Source organism: Mustelus asterias, unplaced genomic scaffold (assembly GCF_964213995.1).
Source record: "Mustelus asterias unplaced genomic scaffold, sMusAst1.hap1.1 HAP1_SCAFFOLD_723, whole genome shotgun sequence".
NCBI classification, from domain to species: Eukaryota; Metazoa; Chordata; class Chondrichthyes; order Carcharhiniformes; family Triakidae; genus Mustelus; species Mustelus asterias.
In genome coordinates, this window is record NW_027590672.1 from 18,362 (window position 1) to 35,438 (window position 17,077).

At 49.9% G+C, this 17,077-nt stretch overlaps 1 protein-coding gene across 1 annotated transcript in view; it reads right to left on the bottom strand.

Annotated features, from left to right (window-relative positions):
* Positions 1-17,077, bottom strand: part of LOC144487305 (serine/threonine-protein kinase MRCK alpha-like) — a gene marked incomplete at its 3' end in the record, with an annotated part of 143,483 nt that overhangs the window by 16,940 nt on the left and 109,466 nt on the right. Inside the window, exons 23-27 of the mRNA XM_078205385.1 lie at positions 14,645-14,725; positions 11,283-11,388; positions 10,014-10,144; positions 6,647-6,786; positions 4,179-4,260 (exon numbers count right to left, since the gene is read on the bottom strand). Of these exons, the coding sequence (XP_078061511.1) occupies positions 4,179-4,260; positions 6,647-6,786; positions 10,014-10,144; positions 11,283-11,388; positions 14,645-14,725 (540 nt within the window). The remainder of the gene's footprint in view (positions 1-4,178; positions 4,261-6,646; positions 6,787-10,013; positions 10,145-11,282; positions 11,389-14,644; positions 14,726-17,077) is intronic.

Below are 17,077 nucleotides of genomic sequence, written 5' to 3' on the forward strand. Positions count from 1 at the left end.
TATCTATGTCCCTCTGTAACCTGCCACTTCCCTCCGCACTGTCCACAACTCCACCGACTTTAGTGTCACCTGCAAATTTACTAATCCATCCTTCCACGCCCTCATCCAAGTGATTAATAAAAATGACAAACAGCAGTGGCCCTAAAACAGATCCTTGCGGTACACCACTAGTAACTGAACTCCAGGATGAATATTTCCCATCAACCACCACCCTCTGTTTTCTTACAGCTAGCCAATTCCTGATCCAAACCACTAAATCACCCTCAATCCCATGTGTCCGTATTTTCTGCAAAAGCTTACCATGGGGAACCTTATCAAACGCTTTGCTGAAATCCATATACACCACATCAACCGCCTTACCCTCATCCATCTCTTTGGTCACCTTCTCAAAGAACTTCTCAGAGAACTCAATTCTCTCTTCCACCTTCTTCCGTCGGGAAAAAGATACAAAAGTCTGAGGTCACGGACCAACCGACTCAAGAACAGCTTCTTCCCTGCTGCTGTCAGACTTTTGAATGGACCTACCTCACATTAAGCTGATCTTTCTCTGCACCCTAGCTGTGACTGTAACACTACATTCTGCACCCTCTCCTTTCCTTCTCCATGAACGGTATGCTTTGTCTGTATAGCACGCAAGAAACAATACTTTTCACTGTATATTAATACATGTGACAATAATAAATCAAATCAAATCAAATCAGAAGTAGGCCACTCGGCACCTCGAACCTATTCTGCTGTCAAGGTCATGGCTGATCAGATTGTAATTAGGCCAGACTAACACAAATTAACCAGCAGATACAAACTTCATTGCAGTGTTAATGTAAGCCTGCTTGTGACGCTAATAAATAAACTTAAAGAAAGTCTGAGGACACGTACCAACCGACTCAAGAACGCAAACCAGCCTCCCATCCATTGACTCTGTCTACACTTCCCGCTGCCTCGGGGAAAAGCAGCCGGCATAATCAAGGACCCCCACGCACCCCGGACATTCTCTCTTCCACCTTCTTCCGTCGGGAAAATGATACAAAAGTCTGAGATCATGTACCAACCCGACTCAGGTGGGCAACACTGCGGCACAGTGGGTTCGCGCTGCTGCCTCACAGCGCCAGGGACCCGGGTTCGATTCCCGGCTTTGGTCACTGTCTGTGTGGAGTCTGCACATTCTCCCCGTGTCTGCGTGGGTTTCCTCCGGGTGCTCCGGTTTTCTCTCTCAGTCCGAAAGACGTGCTGGTTAGGGTGCATTGGCCGTGCTAAATTCTCCCTCAGTGTTAGCCGAACAGGCGCTGGAGTGTGGCGACTAGGGGAATTTCACAGTAACTTCATTGCAGTGTTAATGTAAGCCTTACTTGTGACACTAATAAATAAACTTAAAAACCTAAGAACAGCTTCTTCCCTGCTGCCATCAGACTTTTGAATAGACCTACCATATATTAAGTTGATCTTTCTCTACACCCGAGCTTTGACTGTAACACTACATTCTGCACCCTCTCCTTTCCTTCTCTATGAACAGTATGCTTTGTCTGTACAGCGCACAAGAAACAATACTTTTCACTGTATCCCAGTACATGTGACAACAATAAATCAAATCAAAAAAGGATTGTTTTTATTCATTCATAGAACATGGGTGTCGCTGGCTGGGCCCAGCATTTATTGCCCATCCCTAGTTGCCCCTTGGAGGGCAGTTGAGAGTCAACCACATTGCTGTGGCTCTGGAGTCACATGTAGGCCAGACCGGGGTAAGGACGGCAGATTTCCTTCCCTCAAGGGGACATTGGTGAACCAGATAGGTTTTCCTGACAAACAACAATGGGTCATCAGTAGATTCTTAAACAAAAACAGAAAATGGTGGAAAATCTGCGGGGAGAGAATAGAGCCAACGTTTCGAGCCTGGATGACCCTTCGTCAGAACGGAGAGTGATGTGGAGGTCCCAGCGTTGGACTGGGGTGGGGCACAGTAAGAAGTCTCACACCAGGTTAAAGTCCAACAGGTTTTATACAATAAATGGCAGAACCATCAAGAGTATAGAAACACAGAGGGACCTAGGTGTGCAAGTCCACAAATCCTTGAAGGTGGCAACACAGGTGGAGAAGGTGGTGAGGAAGGCATATGGTATGCTTGCCTTTATAGGACGGGATATAGAGTATAAAAGCTGGAGTCTGATGTTGCAGCTGTATAGAACGCTGGTTAGGCCACATTTGGAGTACTGCGTCCAGTTCTGGTCGCTGCACTACCAGAAGGACGTGGAGGTGTTAGAGAGAGTGCAGAGAAGGTTTACCAGGATGTTGCCTGGTATGGAGGGTCTTAGCTATGAGGAGAGATTGGGTAAACGGGGCTTGTTCTCCCTGGAAAGTCGGAGAATGAGGGGAGATCTAATAGAGGTGTACAAGATTATGAAGGGGATAGATAGGATGAACAGTGGGAAGCTTTTTCCCAGGTCGGAGGTGACGATCATGAGGGGTCACGGGCTCAAGGTGAGAGGGGCGAAGTATAACTCAGATATTAGAGGGATGTTTTTTACACAGAGGGTGGTGGGGGCCTGGAATGCGCTGCCAAGTAGGGTGGTGGAGGCAGGCACGCTGACATCGTTTAAGACTTACCTGGATAGTCACATGAGCAGCCTGGGAATGGAGGGATACAAACGATTGGTCTAGTTGGACCAAGGAGCGGCACAGGTTTGGAAGGCCGAAGGGCCTGTTTCCTGTGCTGTACTGTTCTTTGTTCTTTGTTTATTTGGTAGCACGCGCTTTCGGAGCACTGCCCCTTCATCAGGTGAGTGAGCTGAGAGCAAAGAGAGTCAGCGGAGATTTATACTATGAGGATGGAGGGTGGAGGGGGGGTGGAATGGGACAAAGGAAATGTAAATGAGGATACAGAAGGCCAAGAAGGTGCTAAATAGTGTCCATTAAGTGATCAGAATGCGTGAATGGCAGAACAGAGGTGCAGATTGTTAAAGGACTGCTTTTGGTGGGGACAGGATATGGAAGCGGGGAGGGGATATGGAAACAGGGTAGGCTAATGTAGTGAAGATGCTCGCTCAACCATGATCTAAAGGAATGACCGAGCAGGCTAAAGGGCTGAATGGCCTCCTCCTGTTCCTACAATCTGCAGAATTGGCTAATTTCAGCTTTGGAGTAAGAAGAGTTCTGAAGTTAACCAAGTACCCCGAGCCCAAGACATATAGTCAGCCACAATAAGTAGTCTCACAACATCAGGTCAAAGTCCAACAGGTTTATTTGGGAGCACGAGCTTTCGGAGTGCTGCCCCTACATCAGGTGAGGGATAATGGAGAGAAGGTGGGATTGAGGGAGACAAGGAGAAGGTGAGATTGAGGGAGATGGGGAGAAGGTGGGATTGAGGGAGATGGGGAGAAGGTGGGATTGAGGGATACAGGGAGAAGGTGGGATTGAGGGATACAGGGAGAAGGTGGGATTGAGAGAGATGGGGAGAAGGTGGGATTGAGAGAGATGGGGAGAAGGTGGGATTGAGGGAGATAGGGAGAAGGTGGGATTGAGGGAGATGGGGAGAAGGTGGGATTGAGGGAGATGGGGAGAAGGTGGGATTGAGGGAGATGGGGAGAAGGTGGGATTGAGGGAGACGGGGAGAAGGTGGGATTGAGGGATATGGGGAGAAGGTGGGATTGAGGGAGACGGGGAGAAGGTGGGATTGAGGGATATGGGGAGAAGGTGGGATTGAGGGATATGGGAAGAAGGTGGGATTGAGGGAGATGGGGAGAAGGTGGGATTGAGGGAGATGGGGAGAAGGTGGGATTGAGGGATACGGGGAGAAGGTGGGATTGAGGGAGACGGGGAGAAGGTGGGATTGAGGGATACAGGGAGAAGGTGGGATTGAGAGAGATGAGGAGAAGGTGGGATTGAGGGATACTGTACATAACTGTAACAACTGTAACATAATAGCCCTCACCTGATGAAGGAGCAGCGCTCCGAAAGCTCGTGCTACCAAATAAACCTGTTGGACTTTAACCTGGTGTGTGAGACTTCTTACTGTGTCCACCCCAGTCCAACGCCAGCATCTCCACATGATAATCAGCCAGGGTTCCTGCTCCTGATCGTTGCCCAGTGAGCTTGGGTTAGGGGGAGCAGGAGACTCAGTCAGTGGTTATTCTTGAAGTAAAGGATGATAGGTTACACCGTGATGGCTACGCGATGGTCTCACTCACCCTTAATATGCAGGGAATGTCCTTCTTGTTGGCGTGAATCACATCCGAGAAGAATACCGAACTCACGGAGAATTCTTCATCTCTTAAATGCAAAGTGGAAACTCTTCACCCAGAGGGAGAGACACCCTGAGGTCCAGGGTAACAGAGCAACACTCAAAAAACAGGGAAGGTCATTCTAGCCCAACAGGCCAGTGCCAATCTCTTATTAACCTCATGCACTTAACTTTACCTAACCTCATATCCCTCAATCCCATCTTCTCTCTGTATCCCTCAATCCCACCTTCTCCCTCAAGCCCACCTTCTCTCCGTATCCCTCAATCCCACCTTCTCGTCTCCCTCAATCCCACTTTCTCCCCATATCCCTCAATCCCACCTTCTCCCCATATCCCTCAATCCCACTTTCTCCCCGTATCCCTCAATCCAATCTTCTCCCCATATCCCTCAATCCCTCCTGTTCCCCGTATCCCTCAATCCAATCTTCTCCCCATATCCCTCAATCCCACCTTCTCCCCATATCCCTCAACTCACCTTCTCCCCATATCCCTCAATCCCACTTTCTCCCCGTATCCCTCAATCCAATCTACTCCCCATATCCCTCAATCCCTCCTGTTCCCCGTATCCCTCAATCCAATCTTCTCCCCATATCCCTCAATCCCTCCTTCTCCCCGTATCCCTCAATCCAACCTTCTCCCCATATCCCTCAATCCCACCTTCTCCCCATATCCCTCAATCCCTCCTTCTCCCCGTATCCCTCAATCCCTCCTTCTCCCCGTATCCCTCAATCCAACCTTCTCCCCATATCCCTCAATCCCACCTTCTCCCCATATCCCTCAATCCCACCTTCTCCCCATATCCCTCAATCCCTCCTTCTCCCCGTATCCCTCAATCCCTCAATCCCACCTTCTCCCTCTCTCCCTCAATCCCACCTTCTCCCCATATCCCTCAATCGCACCTCCTCCCATATCCCTCAATCCAACCTTCTCCCCATATCCCTCAACCCCACCTTCTCCCCCTATCCCTCAATCCCCACCTTCTCCCCGTCTCCTCAATCCAACCTTCTCCCCATATCCCTCAATCCCATCTTCTCCCTGTATCCCTCAATCCCCACCTTCTCCCCGTATCTCTCAATCCAATCTTCTCCCCATATCCCTCAATCGCAGCTTCTCCCTATATCCCTCAATCCCCACCTTCTCCCCGTATCCCTCAATCCAATCTTCTCCCCATATCCCTCAATTGCAGCTTCTCCCTATATCCCTCAATCCAACCTTCTCCCCGTATCCCTCAATCCCCACCTTCTCCCCATATCCCTCAACTCCCCTCCAATTCGATTTTCAAGTTTGCTGACGACACCACCATAGAGGGTCGGATCTCAAACAATGACGAGACAGAGTACAGGAATGAGATAGAGAATCTGGTGAACTGGTGTGGCAACAATAATCTCTCCCTCAATGTCAACAAAACGAAGGAGATTGTCACCGACTTCAGGAAGCGTAAAGGAGAACATGCCCCTGTCGACATCAACGGGGACGAAGTAGAAAGGGTCGAGAGCTTCATGTTTTTAGGTGTCCAGATCACCAACAACCTGTCCTGGTCCCCCCATGCCGACACTATAGTTAAGAAAGCCCCACCAACACCTCTACTTTCTCAGAAGACTAAGGAAATTTGGCATGTCAGCTACGACTCTCACCAACTTTTACAGATGCACCATAGAAAGCATCCTTTCTGGATGTATCACAGCTTGGTATGGGGCTCCTGCTCTGCTCAAGACCACAAGGAACTACAAAATGTCGTGAATGTAGCCCAGTCCCATCACGCAAACCAGCCTCCCATCCATTGACTCCGTCTACACTTCCCGCTGCCTCGGGAAAAGCAGTCAGCATAATCAAGGAGCCCACGCACCCCGGACATTCTCTCTTCCACCTTCTTCCGTCAGGAAAAAGATACAAAAGTCTGAGGTCACGTACCAACCGACTCAAGAACAGCTTCTTCCCTGCTGCTGTCAGACTTTTGAATGGACCTACCTCGCATTAAGCTGATCTTTCTCTACACCCTAGCTATGACTGTAACAATACATTCTGCACTCTCTCATTTACTTCTCTATGAACGGTATGCTTTGTCTGTAATAGCGCGCAAGAAACAATACTTTTCACTGTATCCCAATACATGTGACAATAATAAATCAAATCAAATCCCCATATCCCTCAATCCCACCTTCTCCCCGTGTCCCTCTTCCCACCTTCCCTCCATATTCCCCCAACCCAACCTTCTCTCCATATCCCTCAATCCACTTCCTGAGCCCTCCAGCCTCCTGCCCAGGTCACACGAGATTCAGCGTCTCTCGGCATTGTAGAACTCCACCGCGGGTTCCTCGGTTTGCACTAGGCAACTGCTACCCCCCCCCCCTCCCCTCCTCTCCCCCTCTCCCCCCCCCCCAACCCGCACCGGCCACAATCTGGGAACGTACTCACCGCAGATCAAAGACGTGAGTGAGGGCGGCGTTGGCCGGGGAACCCCTTGACTCAGCCGCCTCGTAGAGGAAGATTTTAAAGTCGCAGAGGACGCCGTGTGCCCGCTGCCAACCCTTCTTCACTCCTGTCGGTTTTGGGACCTGAGGGACAGGAACAAAGGCTCAGAGACTGTTCCGAGAGGGGGTGGACATTTTAGGGTAACCTTTACAACCTTTGACCTCACTGCTGGCAGCGTTCACTGGTAACTGCCTCAATATATCATCAGTCGGCCATTTGTCACTTTTTTTATTGTTCATTATTTATTGGGAGTCATTGTTCAAGATTCTCTTCAGGTTAACGTGCAGGTTCGGCCGGCAGTTAGGAAGGCAAATGCAATGTTAGCATTCACGTCGAGAGGGCTAGAATACAAGAGCAGGGATGTACTACTGAGGCTGTATAAGGCTCTGGTCAGACCCCATTTGGAGGATTGTGAGCAGTTTTCAGCCCCGTATCTAAGGAAGGATGTGCCGGCCTTGGAAAGGGTCCAGAGGAGGATCACGAGAATGATCCCTGGAATGAAGAGCTTGTCGTATGAGGAGCGGTTGAGGACTCTGGGTCTGTACTCGTTGGAGTTTAGGAGGATGAGTGGGGGATCTTATTGAAACTTACAGGATACTGCGAGGCCTGGATAGAGTGGACGTGGAGAGGATGTTTCCACTAGTAGGAGAAACTAGAACCAAGAGGGCACAGCCTCAGGCTAAAGGGACGATCCTTTAAAACAGAGATGAAGAGGAATTTCTTCAGCCAGAGAGTGGTGAATCTGTGGAGCTCTTTGCCGCAGAAGGCTGTGGAGGCCGGGTCATTGAGTGTCTTTAAGACAGAGATAGATAGGTTCTTGATTAATAAGGGGATCAGGGGTTATGGGGAAAAGGCAGGAGAATGGGGATGAGAAAAATATCAGCCATGATTGAATGGCGGAGCAGACTCGATGGGCCGAGTGGCCTAATTCTGCTCCTATGTCTTATTCATTTGTGGGACATGGGCGTCGCTGGCTGGGTCCAGCATTTATTGCCCATCCCTAGTTGCCCCTTGAGAAGGTGGTGGTGAGCCGCCATCTTGAATCGCTGCAGTCCACGTGCTGTGGGTTGACCCACAGTGCCGTTAGAGAAGGAATTCCAGGACATGTATCGGACATGTTAGAGGGGCACAAACGTACTGGCCGGAATTCTACCGCCGGAATCGGGGCGGGCGAGGCCCGCAGGACGGAATTCTCCGTTGGCCTCGGGCGGGATTTTACAAGCCTCACCTGAGCGAGATCATAAAATTCCCTCCACTGAGACAGACATAGGGGAGGTGACGGCCTAGTGGTATTATCACTAGACTATTAATCCAGAAACTCAACTAATGTTCTGGGGGACCCGGGTTCGAATCCCGCCACGGCAGATGGTGGAATTTGATTTCAATAAAAAAATATCTGGGATTAAGAATCTACTGATGACCCATTGTGGGAAAAACCCATCTGGTTCCCTTCAGGGGAGGAAATCTGCCGTCCTTACCCCGGTCTGGCCTACATGTGACTCCAGAGCCACAGCAATGTGGTTGACTCTCAACTGACCTCCAAGGGGCAACTAGGGATGGGCAATAAATGCTGGGCCAGCCAGCGACGCCCACGAATGAATTTTTAAAAAATGAGGGATGTAGGCAGGGGTTAACCTTGGGATCAGTGTTGCTCTAATTGATTCAGTATTTTTATATTGAAAGATTGTCACTGTTGTACATCGGAAACCTGGCAGGGGGCTGGTCATGATGTGGAGATGCCGGCGTTGGACTGGGGTAAACACAGTACGAGTTTTAACAACACCAGGTTAAAGTCCAACAGGTTTATTTGGTAGCAAGTGCCATTAGCTTTCGGAGCGCTGCTCCTTCGTCAGATGTTAGCACTGCTGCCTCACAGCGCCAGGGACCCGGGTTCAATTCCGCCCTCGGGTCACAGTCTGTGTGGAGTGTGCACATTCTCCCCATGTCTGCGTGGGTTTCCTCCAGGTGCTCCGGTTTCTTCCCACAGTCCAGAAGGCGTGTGGGTTAGGTGGATTGGCCATGCTAAATTGCCCCTTAGTGTCCAAAGATGTGCAGGTTAGGTGGATTGGCCATGCTAAATTGCTCCTTAATGTCCAAAGATGTGTGGGTAAGATGGATTGTAAGAAGTTTAACAACACCAGGTTAAAGTCCAACAGGTTTATTTGGTAGCAAAAGCCACAAAAGCAAAAGCAAAAGTGTGGCTTTTGCTACCAAATAAACCTGTTGGACTTTAACCTGGTGTTGTTAAACTTCTTACTGTGTTTACCCCAGTCCAACGCCGGCATCTCCACATCATAAGATGGATTGGCCATGCTAAATTGCCCCTTCGCGTCCAAAGATGTATAGGTTAGGTGGATTGGCCATGCTAAATTGTCCCTTCATGTCCAAAGATGTGTAGGTTAGGTGGATTGGCCATGCTAAATTGTCCCTTCATGTCCAAAGATGTGTAGGTTAGGTGGATTGGCCATGCTAAATTGCCCCTTAGTGTCCAAAGATGTGCAGGTTAGGTGGATTGGCCGTGCTAAATTGCCCCTTGGTGTCCAAAGATGTGTAGGTTAGGTGGATTGGCCATGTTAAATTGCCCCTTAGTGTCCAAAGATGTGTAGGTTAGGTGGATTGGCCATGCTAAATTGCCCCTTAGTGTCCAAAGATGTGCGGGTTAGGTGGATTGGCCATGCTAAATTGTCCCTTAGTGTCCAAAGATGTGCAGGTTAGGTGGATTGGCCATGCTAAATTGCCCTTTAGTGTCTAAAGATGTGTAGGTTAGGTGGATTGGCCATGCTAAATTGCCCCTTAGTGTCCAAAGATGTGTAGGTTAGGTGGATTGGCCATGCTAAATTGCCCCTTAGTGTCCAAAGATGTGTAGGTTAGGTGGATTGGCCATGCTAAATTGCCCCTTAGTGTCCAAAGATGTGCAGGTTAGGTGGATTGGCCATGCTAAATTGCCTCTTAGTGTCCAAAGATGTGGGGGTTATAGGTGGATAGGCCGTGCTAAATTGTCCCTTAGTGTCCAAAGATGTGGGGGTTATAGGTGGATTGGCCATGCTAAATTGCCCCTTAATGTCAGGGGGATTAGCAGGGTAAATATGTGAGGTTACGGGAATAGGGCTTGGATGGGATCGTTGTCGGTGCCGACTCGATGGGCCGAATGGCCTCCTTCTGCACTGTAGTGATTCTATGACATGTTCCCTCACATACATACACACGCATGCACACAGTGACTGCGCTGGAGGAGAGGGCGGAGCAGTCCTTGGCTCGCGGTGCCCAGTATTGCATTGGCCACGCTGGTTTTTTTTCTCTTCCTTCTTACCGACACGTAGCCCTCGAACGCGGTGCCGGTCCCTTTGACCGGGTCGATTCCCAGCGAGCGGATTTGCTCGGGGGGCGTCGGACAGATGAGTGCCTCGGCGGAGCAGGCTGAGTGGCAGACAAAGTTGCAGACTGAGGGGGAGAAAGGGAGAAGAGTGAGAGGGAGAGAGAGAGAGAGAGGGAACGCCAACCCGGCAAGTAACGGCTGGACAGTGACATTGGTAATGGAAATACCCCAAGGAGCTTACGGGGAAAAGGCGGGAGAGGGGGGGTTGAGATTCGGTCCATCGAGTCTGCTCCGCCACGGATGATAAGTTTCTCAACCCCATTCTCCTGCCTTTTCCCCGTAACCTTTGACCCCCTCACCAATCAAGAACCTAACTACCTCTGTCTTCAACACACTCGATGACCCGGCCTCCTCTGTGGCAATGAGTTCCACAGATTCACCCCCACCCTCCGGCTGGAGAAATTCCTCCTCATCTCGGTTCTAAAGGGTCCGTCCCTTTACTCTGAGGCCGAGCCCTCGGATCCCAGTCTCTCCGACTAATCGAAACATCTTCCCCACGTCCACTCTATCCAGGGCCTTTCAGTATTCTGGAAGTTTCAATGAGATTCCCCCCCACTCATCCTTCTAAACTCCATCGAGTACAGACCCAGAGTCCATCAAAGGCTCCTCATACATCAAGGGCGGCACGGTAGCACAGTGGTTAGCACTGCTGCTTCACAGCTCCAGGGTCCCGGGTTCGATTCCCGGCTCGGGTCACTGTCTGTGTGGAGTTTGCACATTCTCCTCGTGTCTGCGTGGGTTTCCTCCGGGCGCTCCGGTTTCCTCCCACAGTCCAAAGATGTGCGGGTTAGGTTGATTGGCCAGGTTAAAAATTGCCCCTTAGAGTCCTGAGATATGTAGGTTAGAGGGATTAGCGGGTAAAATATGTGGGGGTAGGGCCTGGGTGGGATTGTGGTCGGTGCAGACTCGATGGGCCGAATGGCCTCCTTCTGCACTGTAGGGTTTCTATGATTCTATGAAGCCTTTCATTCCCGGGATCGTTCTGGTGAGACTCCTCTGGACCTTCTCAGGAGGAAGATGCTTTGGTCTGATGATCGTAGAAAGCACTGGATAAATTCAAGGGTGGGATTTAGTGGCACTTGCTGCCGGTGGGATTTTCCTGTCCCGCCGAAGGGGAACCCCATCCCCCTTGCTGGAAAACGCCACGGGGGCGGGGGGAAGGGCCAGGAAAATCTCAGCCAGAGTCTTTCTCCTTTCTCTCACCTTCACAAGCGAAACCCTGTCGAGCCAGACCGACCATGAGGGAGGTGCATCGCATGCATTTCGTGGGGCTGTGGAAGGTCTTCAACTTGAATTGGTGGGGAGTGGGCTGCAATATAAAAAATCAAAGGATAGAATTAGACAGTTTGCGAATCACATCCTGTTCTGGGGGCGGCACGGTGGTTAGCGCTGCTGCCTCACAGCGCCAGGGACCCGGGTTCGATTCCCGACTTCGGTCACTGTCTGTGTGGAGTCTGCACGTTCTCCCCGTGTCTGCGTGGGTTTCCTCCAGGTGTTCCGGTTTCCTCCCACGTTCCAAAGATGTGCGGGTTAGGTGGATTGGCCGTTCTAAATTGTCCCTTAGTGTCCAAAGATGTGCGGGTTAGGTGGATTGGCCATGCTAAATGGCCCCTTAGTGTCCAAAGATGTGCAGGTTAGGTGGATTGGCCGTGCTAAATTGCCCCTTGGTGTCCAAAGATGTGCAGATTAGATGGATTGGCCGTGCTAAATTGCCCCTTAGTGTCAGTGGGATTAACAGGGTAAATACATGGGGTTATGGGGATAGGGCCTGGGTGGGATTGTGGTTGGTGCAGACTCGATGGGCCGAAGGGCCTTCTTCTGCACTGTCGGATTCTATATGATTCTATATTGCTGTTCCTTCGGGTGACATAGCAGTAATGTCACTCAACGAGCAACCCAGAGGCCCAGGCTAATTCTCCTGAGGACAGGGGGTTCAGATCCCACCCTGGAATTTAAATTCAGTTAATTCATTTAAAAAGAGTTCACTGGGCAGCAGGGTGGCACAGTGGGTTAGCACTGCTGCCTCACAGCGCCAGGGACCCGAGTTCGATTCCCGGCTTGGGTCACCGTCTGTGTGGAGTTTGCACATTCTCCCCGTGTCTGCGTGGGTTTTCTCCGGGTGCTCTGATTTCCTCCCACAGTCCAAATGACATGTTGGTTAGGGCGCATTGGCTGTGCTAAATTCTCCCTCACTGTACCCGAACAGGCGCCGGAGTGTGGCGAGTAGGGGATTTTCACAATTACTTAGAACATAAGAACTAGGAGTAGGCCATCTGGCCCCTCGAGCCTGCCCCGCCATTCAATAAGATCATGGCTGATCTTTTCGTGGACTCAGCTCCACTTACCCTCCCGCTCACCATAACCCTTAATTCCTTTACTGTTCAAAAATCTATCTATCCTTGCCTTAAAAACATTCAATGAGGTAGCCTCAACTGCTTCACTGGACAGGGAATTCCACAGATTCACAACCCTTTGTGTGAAGAAGTTCCTCCTCAACTCAGTCCTAAATTTGCTTCCTCTTTTTGAGGCCATGCCCCCTAGTTCTAGTTTCACCCGCCAGTGGAAACAACCTCCCTGCTTCTATCTTATCTATTCCCTTCATAATCTTATATGTTTCTATAAGATCTCCCCTCATTCTTCTGAATTCCAATGAGTGTAGCCCCAGTCTACTCAGTCTCTCCTCATAAGCCAACCCTCTCAACTCCGGAATCAACCTGGTGAATCTCCTCTGAAGTTCACTGCAGTGTTAATGTAAGCCGACTTGTGACACTAATAAATAAGCTTTAAAAACTTTAATAAAATAAAATCTGTGATACAAAGCTAGTCTCAGTAATGGTGACCATGAAACTGTCATCGATTGTTGTAAAAACAAACCTCATCTGGTTCACTAATGTCCCCTTAAGGATGGAAATAATATATAAATAAAATACTTGGCAGGAATAACAGCAAAATGGACTATTATTTAAATGGTAAAAAATTGCAGCATGCTGCTGTGCAGAGGGACCTGGGCGTCCTTGTGCAGGAATCTCAAGGAGTTGGTTTGCAGGTGCAGCAGGTAATTAAGAAGGCAAATGGAATTTTGTCCTTCATTGCGAGAGGGATGGAGTTTAAAAACAGCGAGGTTATGTTGCAGCTGTATAAGGTGCTGGTGAGGCCACACCTGGAGTTACTGTGTACAGTTTTGGTCTCCTTACTTGAGAAAGGATATACTGGCACTGGAGGGGTGCAGAGGAGATGCATTTTGGTAGATCGAACCAGGGCAGGACTTACTCAGTTAAGGGTAGGGCGTTGGGGAGAGTTGTAGAACAAAGAGATCTTGGGATACAGATTCATAGATCCTTGAAAGTGGAGTAATTGGTGGACAGAGTGGTGAAGAAGGTATTCGGTATGCTTGGTTCATTGGTCAGAACATTGAATACAGCAGTCAGGACGTCTTGTGTGAGGGGCAATGTTTGAAGGAGATGTACGAGGCAAGTTTTTTTTACACAGAGGGTGGTGGGTGCCTGGAACTCGCTGCTGGGGGAGGTAGTGGAAGCAGATACAGTAGTGACTTTTAAGGGGCATCTTGACAAATACATGAATGGGACGGGAATAGAGGGATATGGTCCCCGGAAGGGTAGAGAGTTTTAGTTCAGTCGGGCAGCATGGTCGGTGCAGGCTTGGAGGGCCGAAGGGCCTGTTCCTGTGCTGTAATTTTCTTTGTTCCTTGTCTTGCTGAAGTTGTACAAGACATTGATAAGACCACACTTGGAATACTGTGTACAGTTCTGGTCACCCTATTATAGAAAGGATATTATTAAACTAGGAAGAGTGCAGAAAAGATTTACTAGGATGCTACCGGGACTTGATGGTTTGAGTTACAAGGAGGGGCTGGACAGACCAGGACTTTTTTCCCTGGAGTGCAGGAGGCTTTGAGGTGATCGCATAGAGGTTTATAAAATAATGAGGGGTATAGATCAGCTAGATAGTCAACATCTTTTCCCAAAGGTAGGGGAGTCTAAAACTATAGGTTTAAGGAGACGGGAGGGATACAAAAGGGACCAGAGGGGCAATTTTTTCACACAGAGGGTGGTGAGTATCTGGAATGAGCTGCTAGAGGTAGTAGTAGGGGCGGGTACAATTTTGCCTTTTAAAAAGCATTTAGACAGTTACATGGGTACGATGGGTATAGAGGGATATGGGCCAAATGTGGACAATTGGGACTAGCTTAGTGGTAAAAACTAGGTGGCATGGACAAGTTGGGCCGAAGGGCCTGTTTCCTTGCTGTAAACCTCTATGATAACAAAGCAAGCCACTCGACTGAAAGGCGATTAGAAATGGGCAACAAACGCTGGCCTTGCCCACAATGCCCATATCCCACGACGGAATTTTAAAAAAGTGAAATTGCAACGTATAATCAGGCCATTCGGCCCCTCTGTCCCATGTTGGCGTTTCTGCTCCACACAAGCTTCCTCCCACTCCTTCTCCATCTCCCCCCCCATCAACATATCCTCCCCCCCACTCCCCGAAATGGCTTTCAGGTCATTTCCACATCTCGTACATCGATTCCGACCGGAACTTCCTACCTTGTGCGCAGCGGGGCTGACTGGGGGAGGAGATCTGGGCTTCTTCACCACCTTCCTCGGGGACACCGGTTTCGTGTTCGACTGCAACAGAAGGAAGGAGGCAATGAGCAAACGGGAACTCGGACCCGGTCTGCGCCGACCGCCACTCGGGAAGTGAAGTGATCTGCAAACGCCGCCCCCGAATCTGGCTTATCCATTCGCAGGATGTGGGCATCACTGGCAAGGCCAACATTTGTTGCCCACCCCTGGTGGCTAAGGTGGCAACAGTAAGATCTGGAGCTGAGTGGTCCTTACAGAACCCAGAGTGAACATTGGGTAATTGCCGATAAGCTTTATTGGCCTTTATCACGAAGGGGATGGAGTATAAAAGCAGGGAGGTCTTGCTGCAATTGTACAAGGTACTGGTGAGGCCGCAACTGGAGTACTGTGTACAATTTTGGTCCCCTTATTTGCGGAAGGATGTATTGGTCTTGGAGGGAGTACAGAGAAGGTTCACCAGGTTGATACCGGAGATGAGGGGGTTAGCTTATGAGGAGAGATTGAGTAGACTGGGCCTGTACTCGTTGGAGTTTAGAAGGCTGAGGGGAGATCTTATAGAGACATATAAGATAATGAAGGGGCTCGACAGGGTAGAGGCAGAGAGATTCTTTCCACTTAGAAAGGAAGCAAGAACTAGAGGGCACAGCCTCAAAATAAGGGGGAGTCAGTTTAGGACAGAGTTGAGGAGGAACTTCTTCTCTCAGAGGGTGGTGAATCTCTGGAATTCTCTGCCCATTGAAGCAGTGGAGGCTACCTCGTTAAATATGTTTAAATCACAGGTAGATAGATTTCTGATCAATAAGGGAATTAAGGGTTATGGGGATCAGGCGGGTAAGTGGAACTAAACCACTATCGGAGGGGCTAGATGGCCTACTCCACTCGAGGGGCTAGATGGCCTACTCCTGCTCCTATTTCTTATGTTCTTAGCTTGGGCTGATAAGTGGCGAGTAACATTCACGTCACACAAATGCCAGGCATTGACCATCTCCAGTAAGAGACGCTCTAACCACCGTCCCTTGACATTCAATGGTGGAACCATCACTGAATCTCCCGCTGTCAACATCCTTGGGGTTACCACTGACCAGAAACTCAACTGGACTCACCACATAAACACAGTGGCTACAAGAACAGGTCCGAGGCTAGGAATCCTGCGGAGAGTAACTCACCTCCTGACTCCCCAGAGCCTATCCACCATCTACAAGGACACAAGTGGGCGGTACGGTGGCACAGTGGTTAGCACTGCTGCTTCACAGCTCCAGGGTCCCGGGTTCGATTCCCGGCTTGGGTCACTGTCTGTGTGGAGTTTGCACATTCTCCTCGTGTCTGCGTGGGTTTCCTCCGGGTGCTCCGGTTTCCTCCCACAGTCCAAAGATGTGCGGGTTAGGTTGATTGGCCATGCTAAAATTGCCCCTTAGTGCCCTGAGATGCGTAGGTTAGAGGGATTAGTGGGTAAAATATGTAGGGATATGGGGGTAGGGCCTGGGTGGGATTGTGGTCGGTGCAGACTCGATGGGCCGAATGGCCTCTTTCTGTACTATAGGGTTTCTATGATTTCTAAGTCAGGAGTGCGATGGAATACTCCCCACTTGCCTGGATGAGTGCGGCTCCCAACAACACTCGAGAAGCTCGACACCATCCAGGACAAAGCAGCCCCGCTCGATCGACACGCTAACCACAAACACTCACTCCCTCCACCACCGACGCACAGTGGCAGCAGTGTGTACCATCTACAAGATGCACTGCAGCCACTCGCCAAGGCTCCTTCGACAGCACCTTCCAAACCCGCCACCTCTACCACCTAGAAGGACAAGGGGGGGGGCAGCAGACACATGGGGAACACCACCACCTGCAAGCTCCCCCTCCGAGCCACTCACCATCCTGCAGTGCCGGATTTAGGCATAAGCTAAACAAGCTACAGCTTAGGGCCTCACAATCCGCAAGGGGCTCACAAAATTTCAGAAGGTTTACAATGAAGAGAACATTTAAGAGCGGATACCAGAAAAGAAAAAGAAAGCACCAGCTTGAAGAACAACTCAAAAAATTACCAAAATTACCAAAATCTGTGCTCAGTTCTGGTCGCCTCATTACAGGAAGGATGTGGAAAAGATTGAAAGGGTGCAGAGGAGATTTACAAGGATGTTGCCTGGATTGAGTGGCATGCCTTATGAGGATAGGCTGAGGGAGCTCGGTCTTTTCTCCTTGGAGAGACGTAGGATGAGAGGAGACCTAATAGAGGTGTATAAGATGTTGAGAGGCATAGATCGGGTGGACTCTCAGAGGCTTTTTCCCAGGGTGGAAATGTCTGCTATGAGAGGACACAGGTTTAAGGTGCTGGGGGGTAGGTACAGGGGAAATGTTCGGGGGAAGTTTTTCACACAGAGGGTGGTGGGCGAG